Below are 12,980 nucleotides of genomic sequence, written 5' to 3' on the forward strand. Positions count from 1 at the left end.
GAGGCCTAAGAGGACAGATTTAGCACTTCCTCACAGCCAAGCTGGGTGGCCATGCAGTGGTTGCCTCAGGAAGTAGTGAGTTCTCCATCACTGGTGGGGTTCAAGCATCAGATAAAAGATCAGCCTTCATCATAGCTCCTGAGCTCCTTTGGGCCCTGAAATTTGGGGCTCACTAAAATTCTCTAAGTGGTCAGTGGGGAATAGGGGGCCTCCTGGTTAGTCATTGCTGGAAAAGTTTCTCTTGGACCGAAACTACAATATCTAATTTCAGTCCCCCCCCGGGGTTTCCCCTGCTACTCCACACCACCTGGGAGTGTGTCTGGAGGTGTGCTGGAGGGGTGCCTGGCAGTCTGCCAACAGTAGGGGAGATGAGTCCGTTAAACTTCGCAAATCTCTTGATTTGATTCCACAGCAGTCCATCGTGGCCCAAGCACGGGCACAGATCTGGAGAGCCAAATGAATAGAGAGCATGTCTCATCCATGCCCCCGGTAGTTTCTGATAAATAAAAGCACCCTGAGATCACTTATCCTCTCAGTGACCCTGGGAAGCACCTCTGGTACTGTTGGCAGAGCCGGGCGGTGGTACCTGTCCCAGTTCATTTGGTTCCACAGGCATTTATGTCACATCTGTTCAGAGCTGGGCATTGGGCCAGGAGCTGCTGTGACAAAGAGGGGGGGACACAGCTCCATCCTCACGAAGTTCACACGCCAGTGGGGGGATGAGGACCCTAAACCACTAGGTGTATGATGCAAAGTGGTAAGTGTAGTGGCGGAGGTATGACCACTTAGATGTTCTAGGAATATGGAGGAGGGGGAATCGGGGAAGGCTTCCTGGAAGGCGGAGGTCATTCAGAATCCTTGGCAGTTCTTTCCCCCCAGTCAGTACTAACAGTACCACTGTAGGATTATGGAGTACTTTTGCAAGCGTCATTATAGCACCCCCTTACAGCAAACTGTTTTTTTTTTTTTAAGAGAGAGAGAGCACACATGCAAGCAGGCAGGGGAGGGGCAGAGGGAGAGGGAGAGAGAGAGAATCCCAAGCAGGCTCCATGCTCAGCTTGGAGCCAACGCGGGGCTCGATCCCACAACCATGAGATCATGACCTGAGCCAAAATCAAGAGTCAATCAAGAGTCAGATGCTTAATCGACTGAGCCACCCAGGCAACCCCAGCAATCATTTTTTAATTTTACTTATTTATCTTTAAACATGTATTTATTTATTTGAGAAAGAGAGTGCGGGAGCAGGAGGAGGGGCAGAAGGAGAGGGAGACAAGCAGCCTTACGCAGGGCTTGATCCCAGGACCCTGAGACCACCACCTGAGCGGAAATCAAGAGCCGGATGCCTAACCTACTGAGCCACCCAGGCGCCCCAGCAAACATTTTTTTGGAAGTTTAATTCATCTTTATTAGGTTTAGTGGGGATGGAATGCTAAAACCTCGTTTTTTGTTTTTTACTTTTTTAAATTAAACTTTGGGTTTGAGATCACTGTACATTCACAGGCAGTTATAAGAAATAATACAAAAGGATTCTATATACCCTTTTCCAGTTTCTCCCAGTGATGATATGTTGTAAGGCTGTAGTACAATATCACATTGGGGTATTGGCGGTGATAGACTTGAGACACAGAACAGTCCCCCCACCACAGATCCCTCCTGTTGCCCTCTGCAGCATTTTGCAAGTGTTGTTTGTTTACACGTCTGGCCCTGAGAACCCCAAATATGAGAATAAAAAGACTGCCCTCTAGGACTTGACATTCTTATCATCGACTTTATGCTTCTCATGACCTTGGGAGGAAGGTCCTATATCCCCCATGTTACACAGGAGAGAAGAGCCGAGAACATGAGGCAACCTGGCCTGGTTCCACACAGCACGAACTTGGCCTGTCAGATTTGAACCCTGTCTTCCTGGCCTCAGGGCTGGTGGGCTTCCTTAGCCATACTCCTCCCCTGATGGCGGCCAGGCGTCTGGATTCAGGGGCTGAGTGGAATGGGCAACACCTTCCCTAACCCACAGAATGTGGCCTACTCTCCCCACACTTTGCTTTATTTTTCAACAGCTTATATTGAATTTAATTTTTATATCATAAAATTCACTCATTTGAAGTATACAGGTCAGTGATTTTTAGTAATTAAGGAGCTGTGCCACCAACACCAACAGTCCAGTTTTAGAATAGTTCCTTCCCCTCCAAGAAAGATCCTTCATGTACGTTTATAGTTTAAAGCCCGTTCCCGCTCCAGCTCCAGCTCAGCCACCCCTGCTCTGCTTTCTGTGTGACAGTTCGGGGACACCCCACTGATACCTGCCGCCTGCCTGTCTTTTCTTTCTTTCTTTCTTTCTTTCTTCTTCTTTCTTTCTTTCTTTCTTTCTTTCTTTCTTTCTTTTCTTTCTTTCTTTCTTTCTTTTCTTTCTTTCTTTCTTTCTTTCTTCTTTCTTTCTTTCTTTCTTTCTCTTCTTTCTTTCTTTCTTTCTTTCTTTCTTTCTTTCTTACTTTCTTTCTCTCTCTCTCTCTCTCTCTCTCTCTCTCTCTCTCTCTCTCTCTCTCTCTCTCTCTCTTCTCTCTCTCTCTCTTCTCTCTCTCTCACTCTCTCTCTCTCTCTTCTCTCTCTCTCTCTCTCTCTCTCTCTCTCTCTCTCTCTCTCTCTCTCTCTCTCTCTCTCTCTTTCTTTCTTTCCTTTCCTTTCCTTTCCTTTCCTTTCCTTTCCTTTCTTTCTTTTCTTTCTTTCTTTCTTTTCTTTCTTTCTTTCTCTTTCTTTCTTTCTTTCTTTCTTTCTCTTTCTTTCTTTCTTTCTTTCTTTCTTTCTTTCTTTCTTTCTCTCTCTCTCTTTCTCTTTCTTTCTTTCTTTCTTTCTTTTCTTTCTTCCTTCCTTCCTTTCTTTCAGATTTTTAAAATTTATTCATTTGAGAGAGAGAGAGGGCGCATGAGCGGGAGGGAGGGGCAGAGGCCAGAGGGAGAAGCAGGCTCCCTGCTGAGCAGGGAGTCCGTTGCGGGACTTGACTCCCAGGACCCTGGGATCATGCTTGAGCTGAAGGCAGATGCTCACTGCCCTGAGCCACCTAGGCGGCCCGTACCCTGGCGTCTTTGACATAGCATGTTTTAGGCTCCCTGTACTACAGCACGCATTGGTGCCTTGTTCCTTTGTACTGTGGAGTAGTATTCCGTTGCATAGATAGACCACAATTTGTTAATGGCAGCGAACTTCGTTAATTTCATTTTGAAGCAGATTCCAGACATCCTGTCATTTTATCTGTAAATGTTTTAGAATGACTCTTTAAAAAAATGAGACCTTAACAAGCATAACCATGATACCATTATCACCCCTAAAGAGTTAGCAAATCTATAATGTCCTCAAATATCTCAAATTTACAATCTGTATTTGCATTTATGATAGCTTCGTAATACACCATAATATTTTTTTTACATTCATATTTTTTACAGTCTATTTGTGGGAGTCACTGTCCCACGGTTGCGACGATTGATATGTCTCAAATGTCCTCTAACCTGTCGGCTCCCCTCCATCTCTCTTTCCTTGCATTGGAGCTCATCTGTCGAAGAGGGACTCCCTACTCTGTCATGTGGCCACTTAGAGAGGCAAAGAGCCATCAGCAGTGGTAGGGGACTTGGAGATCACGTGCAAGTCCTCAGACAGCTGGGGAAGCAGAGGCCAGAGAAGGGGGACAGCTGCCCCCAGGCCCCGGCTCCACCCCAGCTGCCCAAGCCATCCAGAGCACTCTGCCTCCTCAGTCTCAGGTCATCAGGCCAGGCCCTGGGGACACAGCTCCCCCACTCCAGCTCATGTCCTCTGCTGGGTAGGTGTGTCGGTGGGCAGATGTCTGGTCCCTCAGGATGGGAGTGGCTGGTCTGGCACTGGCCCAGCTCCCGAGGGCCACCTGAGGCTGGGGCAGCGAGCCTGGAGGAGCTCAGCAGGGACGGGGAAGCCTCTTGGGCCGAGGTAGCCGTCTGAGGTAGCCAGCCCTGCCGTCTCATCCCCATGCCCTGCCCTCCTTCGTGCTGCCCTCCTTCTCACGTGTCTGTGTTTCTTTTCTCCTCCATGCTATGGCAGTGGTGCCCCGTGCTGATGAGACAATACTTGGTGCAGCCCCAGGCAGTCCTTTTCCAGGTAATTTCCTAGGGACCCAAATGACGCCCAGCACCCACCTTCCTGGGGCATGTGCCTCCCGGAGTCCCTTCTAGGATTCCTTATCCCTTGTGTAGCTTCGCTTCCCAAGTGCCACCCCTGTCCTTACCCTTCAGGTCTTCACACCCGCTCTGGCAGGCAGGCAGCAAGGAGTTTGACTTAAATCTCATTTTATTAATGAGGAAAATGAGGCTCCAGGAGCTGGCCTGGCTTGCCTGAGGTCACACAGGGCAGAGGGAGGCAGAGCTGGGGTGAGAACCCCGTGTTATCACTCCTGGTTCACAGTTCTTTCTCCCACAGGGTCAAAGGCTATACATGAGACAGATAAAAATAGCTGAGAAAGTCCATTCCCCTCCCTGTACCCCAGTTTCTCCACGTCGGGGAAAATGACCCTGAGTGTCTGTCTAGCTCAGACACTGGAGAGTTCAAGACTTTCCATCATCTGGAGCCTGGTATCTGTGAGGAGGGTGTGCATACTTGCTGTCCTGATCTTGAGGCCTTATCAGAATCGGTGGCTGTTGGGCAAAGAGTTTTATCCCCGTTGGTTGCCCTGGATTGGACAGTCTGTGAAATGCTGTCCTCAGTTCATTTCTCTTTCTGGGTCATGGTCAAGGACGGCACCAGGCGGCCCTGATGGGAAGGGAGCAGAAGCCCCAAATAGCATCCTAAGAAAGAACCCCAAGAGCTCAGAGGAGTCAGAAGTGGGCAACACAGCTATTGGCTGTGACCGCCAGCGGTGGGAGGGGAGGAGGGCCCTGTTCCCGAGCACGTGGGTGCACCAGCACACTTACGCACGTGCGACCCCTCCCGCCCCCCGGGTTCCGTCAACCTCAGCGCTCGGCCCCCCAGATAACTGAGAGAAGTGGAAGTGCACTGTCGCGGTTACCAGAGGCACCGATTATGCCCTCTCTCTTCTCTTCCTGTCTCCTGACCTTCCTTTCCAGGTTTCTTTTTACTTCGTCCAGATCTCCACTTTCACAAAGGACCCGAGGTGTCCTGCAAAACAAACAATTGCATGGACCTAAGTTAGTACATTAAGGCTGAAAAAAAGTTCGTGGCGGAAAGAGGGAAAGTCCTAACACCAGGGCCAGCAATGCTGTGGTTGCAGTGGTTGAACACTGAACTTGACTGAGCTTCTTGGCAGCCAAAGCAAAAAGGGGCAAACCGTGGTTTCCAGTGTTCCTCTTGCTCAACCACAGGCAGGCCAACTACTCATCAGGAGAGAAAAACAAAACGTCAGGGGCACTGAACTGAAGGAGGGATTGGCAAGGACTTGAATATTCTTAAGGGCAGTGTCTTCCGAGGTAAAAAAAAGAAAAAAAAGTTCTTAGTGTGGCTCTTTTATTTCCTCTAACTAATGTTGAATGCCTGATATTTTCTCACAGACCAGTGAAAGCACTTCCCCCAGAGGCTTTAACACATGGTGGCCAAGGACGTTGTTTGCTGGTCACCTGACTTGATGAGGGGAGAGGTGGGGGAGGGGGAGGGGAAGGTTAGCATATCACTTGGGGTTCTTGTTCAAATACTTCTCAGTTGATTTTTGAGTGTTGTGGCTAATGTCATGCTACTGGACCTTATATTCATTCACCAAGTGCTTAGCTTCCCCTGTTCCATGATCTCAAGGCAACCTAGAGGGAGATACACAAACGGCCATTAAATATGGTAGAAGTATGGTAATGGAGGTCTGTGGACATAAGGAAGCATAGACAAAGAATACTATTTCTCTATAGACGTAGGGGACCCAGGAATGGCTTCCCCAAGGAGGTGACAGTGGAGCTGGGTCTTGTGGACGGTGTAGGAGTTCTCTACGTGACTGAGTGAGACGAGTCCTCCAGGCTGGGGTAGGACTGCCAGGAGTGGCTGAGGAGCAGGGGAGCCCAGGAGATTGGAGAGAATCATCAGCAGCTCCAAGGGACAGGCAGCGACAAGGACTCAGGGAATAATTACACACCAAAACTAAATGTCAGCATCCCCTGGCTCACGCAGGAGCAGAGTAAGAGCTGTGGAATCCTACCCAAGAAGAGAGTCTAGGCTTGGGCCAAGCCCTGCCATGTGGTGGTGGTGGGAGGTACAGATAGCCAAGGGTAGCTGAGGGAGGGTTTCCAAGTCCCCTGTCCCCAGGGCCCCCACTCTTTAGAGAAGTTCACTCTACCTTCTGGCAGCCAGTGGTGGTTGGGAGACTGGATTTTTGGACCTCCTACCACATGTGTAACACAAGTTAAAGATTTTTATCTTGGAAAGGTGATCCAAACCCAACGGTCAAAGTGACTGGACAAACTTTGACAGTGAATTTGTTGACCAAAACAAAATCAAATAGCTAAAAGACCCTTCCAACTGGGCATCAAAGACATTAAGAGGCATACTATTCCCAGTGGCCACCCTCTTGCAGTTTTCTTAAAGCCAGGTTGGTTCTGCTTTCTTCGGGGAGATAAAGGCTTTCCCTTGCAGACCCAGCTCCCCAGCCTGGAGTCCAGGAAGCGGGTAGGTCTGGCAGTGGGGTACAGAGGGGCTCAGGGATGCTGACTCTTGGTTGAGATTGCTGCCTGGCCCGCCTAAGGATGGCTCATTCATGTGTTCATCCATGTGTTCCCTGTGCCAGCCCATCAGAGTTGAATCCCAGCTCGACTACCTTTCCGTCTTTGCCTCTTCTACTTTCACTTCCTCCAGCGATTGGCATGTGCCCTGTTTCCAGATCACTCCTGTCCTCCTACCTCTGAGCCTTCCTGCAGCACTTATCAGCCTTGGGGGTTGGGGATGGCTCAGACCCAGGTTCAGTGCCACCTGCCCAAGAACCCTGTCCTGACCACTTCCCACTCCATGGTCAATGAATGGTTCTGCACTCCTGTTCCTCTTGGATAAAGCTTCTGGGCCATGTGTCTTTTCCCTCGGGGTTTATGGATGAGGGTCAGAGAGCATGTCAGGTCTTCACATGTCTTTTGCACGAGAAAGGCTCAATAAACACTGAACATTCATTATGCTCAGGCCTCCGTAAGGGCACTGGTAATACAGAGAGGAGGGAGGCCTGTCCTCTATCCCAGAGTCCCAGGAGCTCCAGAAGACACCATCTTGGAAGAGACCCTTACAGATTTGTTTTGACCTCTCTTTTTTTTTTGCTCACGACAATGCACTGAAGGAGCCATTCCAGTGAGCTTTACTTCCAAGTTCCTTTTTTAAGCAAATTAGGCAGCTAATGCCACGACCAGGTCCAATTCTGTGGGGGATGAAGTCTAGACAGTGACCGTTTCCCAACAGCTCCTTGCTGCATGGAATGAAAACTTTGCTGGTCCTGACCTGAAGCAAGAAAGACATCCTCATCTCCACCTAGTATACCTGTATCCACTTATATGTGAAACAAAGATTTCCAAAACAGGATTTACTCTTGCTGTGTGTGAGAACCTTGGGTATTTTCTGTTCTAGTCCATTCTAACTTCATTTTTTAAAGTATTGGCACTAGCAAATTGATTTCACATCTGTTAACAGATCAGAACTCACAGTATGAAAATCATTAGAGTCATTGTCAAGACTTTGGAGTCAGATGGATCCAGGTTGGAATCCTGGCTGTGGCACCTAGAAGCTGTGTGACTTTAAGCAAGCTGCTTCCCTTCTATCATAGGTCTCAGTTTCATCGTCTGTAAAATGGGGATAACATAGAACCTGCTTCATGGAATTACTGTGAGGATTAAATGGAACATTCAGGTAAAGCTCCTCACACAGAGCAAGTGATCAATAAATATGAACTTTTGACATGGATGTGAAGATTGTGGTTCTGATTGCCCTCGCATGACCACTTGGTGGGGCCAGCAGAGCCAAGGTGGGTCACCTGCCTCCTATGGAATGGTAGTCAGGAAGGACTTCCTGGAGGAGGAGGCATCGGATCAGGGCGGCAGGATGACTGGGACCCACTCCTGTCCTCAAAGTGACCAAGAACCCTGTGTGAGCATCCCAGAACCACTTGTTCCCAAGGATTTTTGGCTGGACCTAGAGCCAACCACGTTAGATGCCTTTGCCTTTCCCATTTAGGTCTCCAATCCACCTGGAATTGATTTTTGTGTCTGGAGTAAAGTAAAGATCCAATTTCTTTTTCCCCCCTTGTTTCTGAGTGGATAACTGGTTACCCCCGCACTGTTGATTAGAGTTCATCCTTCCCTGCTGATTTGTACATCCCTTCTCTCATATATCAAGGTTCCATATATGCACAGATCACTTTCTGGACCTCGCTTCTGTTTCATTGATCTATTTATCTGTCCCTGTGCCAGTCCCACACTGTCTTAATTACTACAGCTCTGCAGTGATTCCGGATGTTGGGAGGCGTGTCCCTATCTTGTCCTTCTCCCTTAGAAACCTGTGCTCTTCTCTGCGTGTTTCAGAATCAGCCTCTGCTGGAGATGATTGAGAGCCCCCGGGAGCTCCGGATAAAGCGGTCCTCAGTGAGGCTCATGGCAGGGTGCCTGGGCCTGCAGTACCTCGCAGACTCCTGGCTGCCAACCACCCCAGTTTGAGCTGCCCAAGAATTCTTTCTAATTCATAGGCTGAGAGAAGCACCAGGAATATGCCTGAGTCTGAGTCCCATCCCGCCTGCCACTGGCCCAGGGGCTCCCCTGGTTACATGCCCTGTGACTCAGTCCTCAGCATGCTACCCAAGGTGCCCAAGACTGCTTGCTTCCCTGTCCCTGTCTGCCAAGGACATAAGCCTGAACAGACAGGGATATGCCCTCCATTGGCAAGTCCAGGGTCCTGGAGGGAACTGCTCACATTAGAATTTGGCATGCCCCCCCAAAGTCTTTGGCTTAGGTATTTGTAAATATTTTCTTTACCTGAAAATCAGCCTGGGGGTTGGGTGGAAGGAAGAGAGCTGGCATTCATGCTTCTCATTTCGCCTGTCCCTGAATGTGAAGACCCAGGTTAGCATCTTCTGGAGACCACTCTGATGGTGGCTTGGATACCAAGGAAATGACTCATCACAAGCTTTGATTTCATGAAATGGCTTAACAAAAGGAGCACAACTGTGGGCCAGGCGCCCATGGTTGGGGTGGCCGTGCTCAATCTGCGGTGTGTGCCCTGCAGTTCTCAGCAGACAGGTGCTCACAGGCTTTCTGGACTCAAAAACACTCGCCAAACCGTGGTTCGTTTGGTTTTACTGTATTGGATTTTGAGTGAGAGTTTTTGGGGGATGACTCTCTGGCCTGGAATTCTGCCCTGTTGGCTGTGGACAAAGCCCTCTTTGCCTTGGGCCTCAGTTTACTCATCTGCAAATTGAAGGCCTGGCATGATGATGTCTCAGACTCCTCTTAACCTTGTTTCTGTGATTCTGCATGTGTGGTTTAAGAGCATTGAAATCGGACACTTTTCTCTCCATCCTCTTGGCAACAAGACTCTTATTTCTGCCTTGCTTTTGGTTACTGACCTCTCTCTCTCCCTGCATGGAAGAGGCCGTCTGTGGCCGCTGGGGCTGGGCTGGTGGCACCTGCAGCCTCAGGAAGCTAGGGTGAGATTCTCATGCAACTGCTCTGAATCCTGCCCACCTCCTCCCCCCGGGGGAGAACTGCTGAGTTTGGATACCGGTCTTGTTCTATTGAGCCGGACCTGCCTTCTCAACACTTGGGGTGGCCTTGGCACCGGCATGGGCTAACTCAGCGAGGTGGCTGAACCCCAGAACGTGGTGCTGGCCTTTGGCTGAGGTGCTCTGGAGTCTTGATACTGAGCTTTCTCTGTTTTGTTTCCTCTTTCAGACCACTGAGTATTCAGCGATGGCCTCGCTGGCTGGAGGGCTGGATGACATGAAGGCCAACCTGACCAGTCCCACCCCTGCCGACATCGGGAGCAGCGTGCCCGGGCCGCAGTCCTACCCCATTGTGACAGGTGAAGGCATCTAGGGTGGAGGAGAGAGAGAGAGAGACTGAGATTGCCTGTGTGGTGGGAAGAGTGGCTTGGTGCTTTTGGACTTGACTGGCCATTTTTTGTTTTAATAAGGTTACAAGGTCCCAGAATTGGTCAGGCAGGAGACTGCTGGGGCGGGGGATTGTGACTGTGATGAGATATGGCTTTCTGTTGCTCTGATAAAGCCAGAGGAGAGCGAATGCCAAATGGACCATGGGTTGGGACAGACGGCAGGGGAGGCCCAAGACAGAGGGGCCTCAGTGATTTCGGGATCTCCTGTGGGTAGGGCCTGGCGTTCAGTCCCTCTCATGAGAGGGGCAGCTCTGACTGGTGAGACTTGAGAAAAAGCAGACTTCTGGCAAACTGTCACTGACATTTCAGATTTCCAGGCAGAGGCTGAGTCAAGAAGGGCAAGAGGTTTAGGCTGGAAGGTGCTTGGTGGATGCAAAATAGCTGCCTTTCTAGAAGGCCCAGGGCCAGCCTCTTTAGCTATCAGTATAAAGAGTTTGGACCCTGGAGGCACACTGCTGGATTTGAACTTGCCATTGACTAGCTCTCTAATCTTGGGTAAATTATATAAGAATTCTGGGCCATGTTTAAAAAAAAAAAATCCCTAAAATGGGATTAGCAATAGCACCTGACCCATAGTGTTATTGCGAGGATTAATTTGTCAACACATATAAGATGCTTAGGCTCTTGTTTAGCACATAGCAAGCACCCAATACATGTTGCTGTTATTATTCCTCTCAAAGCCTTCTCATGATGGCTGGTCATCATTGTGGGGCTTGGTGCTGCAGAAGGGGCTGGACTAGAAGGCTTGAGTAGATACCTTTTTCTCCTCCAGCAGCAGTGGGATAATATGGGAGGACAGACTCTGGAAGTTTGTCCAAGTTGGCAGCAGGAAGCAGTCTCAGATACTAGACAGATAGATAGTGGGAGGCTTGGGGGTGGTGCTTAGGCCAGAGCCTAGGCGTCCAGCCCGGGGTAGCAGGATGTCCCTGTAGGCTGATAGGCAGGACATGGTAAGAAGTAACAGAGACAGGAGTTCTTAGAAGTATAGGTGGGCTATGGTTATGTCAGGGAAGCTGGGAACTGGGCTTAGGTTAGAACTTTTGGGGAGGGGGCTGGATGTCACAGAGGCTCCAAGACAGTGAGAACCTAACTCTAAGACCGGTGCTGATAGTTTGGCACTGGGGCTCATGGGGCTCAGACAGTGGATGTCCTGTTTGCCCATCCCGACAAGTACCTGGAGGCAGCTGAGCTGGTGCAGGTGGGGAGGTGTCAGCATTGGGACAGGCACAGAGGCTGGGGAGCCTCAGTTAGAGCGAGGCTTTACTGACAGCACAGATATCCCATGAGGTCCTCCCCCAGAAGGCTGCAGTTGGCCCAGGCAGCAGGTCTGGGCATGGATTGGGTTTTCAGTTAAACCTTTGACCAAAGACTTACTTGTACTCCAGAGTGAAGTCTGAATTATGCTTGATCTTTAAATTTTTTTTTAATTTTGGAGATAATTCTCGTCTCTGACCCATTCTTACTCTCTGTGTTGCTTTTAACTTTCATCTTTCCTGGAAACACATTAAATTACCTGCTGTAGAATATTAAAAGCACTCAGGTAGTGGATGGTATAGAAATGTACCTTTGGAAGAAATATTTTCTCCCCTGTTCTGGGAAAAATAGAGAAAATGGGTTTTTTGGCATGCCCTTCCCCAGAGGTATGTTTTTCTGGGTGTTCGTTGCTGAAGGGGTATTTCTGTAGAGGACATACAGGGCTATGAGAGCAAGATATAAGGTGGCAGACAAAAGCTGTTGGGAAAAATCAGTATTACATGACATGAAGAGCTCTTACTATATCTAAGACCACTTCGTGATCATGTGCAATTCTGAGCTATTTTATTTTATTACAAATTTTTTAAATTCAGGGGCGCCTGGGTGGTTCAGTCTGTGGAGCGTCTGACTCTTGGTTTCAGCTCAGGTCATGATCTCAGGGTTGTGAGATTGAGCCCCATGTTAGGCTCCACTCTTAGCAGGGAGTCTGCTGGAGATTCTCTCTCCCTCTCCCTCTGCTCCTCTCTCCCCCCCCACTCTCCCCTCTCGTGCACACTCTCTCTAAGAATAAATAAATAAATTTTGTTTGAAAAATTCAATCAATTTTTTAAAAGTTCACCCATGTCTTGATTTTGCATAACCATATGCTTGATTTTGAAATATTAGAAGTATTCTAATTATAAATACAATCATTAGCTTTCTTGTGAGTAAACAAATAGTTAGCTAGAAAAATAATAGAAGAAAAGAGTCCTTTAACAATAGCACCAGAAAAACCCCAAATGCTGAGGAATAAACCTCACTTTAAACTCCACTAAGGACATAAAAGAATAAATGGAGAGATATAACTTGTTCTTGGGCAGGAAAACTCAATATCATAAAGATGTCAGTTTTCCCTAAGTAATCTACTCATTCAAAGCAATCCCAATCGAACTAGCAGCAGAATTTTTCTTTTTTTTTGGAACATGTCTAAATGATACAAAATACTGGAAGAATAAGCACTCAAAGATAGCTAAAAAATTCTGAAATAGAGAAGTGAGCAAAAGTTGTAGCCTATTTAAAAACATTATGATAAAACAGCAGCAATTAAAACTATTTTTGTTTTTTTGTTTTTACAGTTTATTTATTTATTTATTTAAGTAATCTCTATACCCAGTGTGGGGCTCGAACTCACAACCCAGAGATAAAGAGTCATTCCATCTCCTGACTGAGCCAGCCACGCGCCACTAAAGCTATTTGTAACTGAATCTAAAGTAAACAGACAAATATAATAGCATAGAGAGTCCTTAAATGGATCCAAATTATATGTGGGTGCTTATAAATGTAGTGTTTCTTTTTTTTGTTTTGTTTTTGTTCTTATTTTATTTTATTTTATTATGTTATGTTAATCACCATACATTACATCATTAGTTTTTGATGCAGTG

General features: G+C 48.0%; 1 protein-coding gene across 6 annotated transcripts in view; it reads left to right on the top strand.

The window, feature by feature from the left end:
• PAX5 (paired box 5) overlaps nt 1-12,980 on the top strand; it is a 190,425-nt gene that overhangs the window by 98,306 nt on the left and 79,139 nt on the right. For all 6 annotated transcript variants that reach the window (XM_027616734.2, XM_027616736.2, XM_027616737.2 and 3 more), the window contains exon 7: nt 9,867-9,996. In XM_027616734.2, the coding sequence (XP_027472535.1) occupies nt 9,867-9,996 (130 nt within the window). The remainder of the gene's footprint in view (nt 1-9,866; nt 9,997-12,980) is intronic.

The sequence above is a fragment of the Zalophus californianus genome, chromosome 13 (genome assembly GCF_009762305.2).
Source record: "Zalophus californianus isolate mZalCal1 chromosome 13, mZalCal1.pri.v2, whole genome shotgun sequence".
Classification (NCBI taxonomy): domain Eukaryota; kingdom Metazoa; phylum Chordata; class Mammalia; order Carnivora; family Otariidae; genus Zalophus; species Zalophus californianus.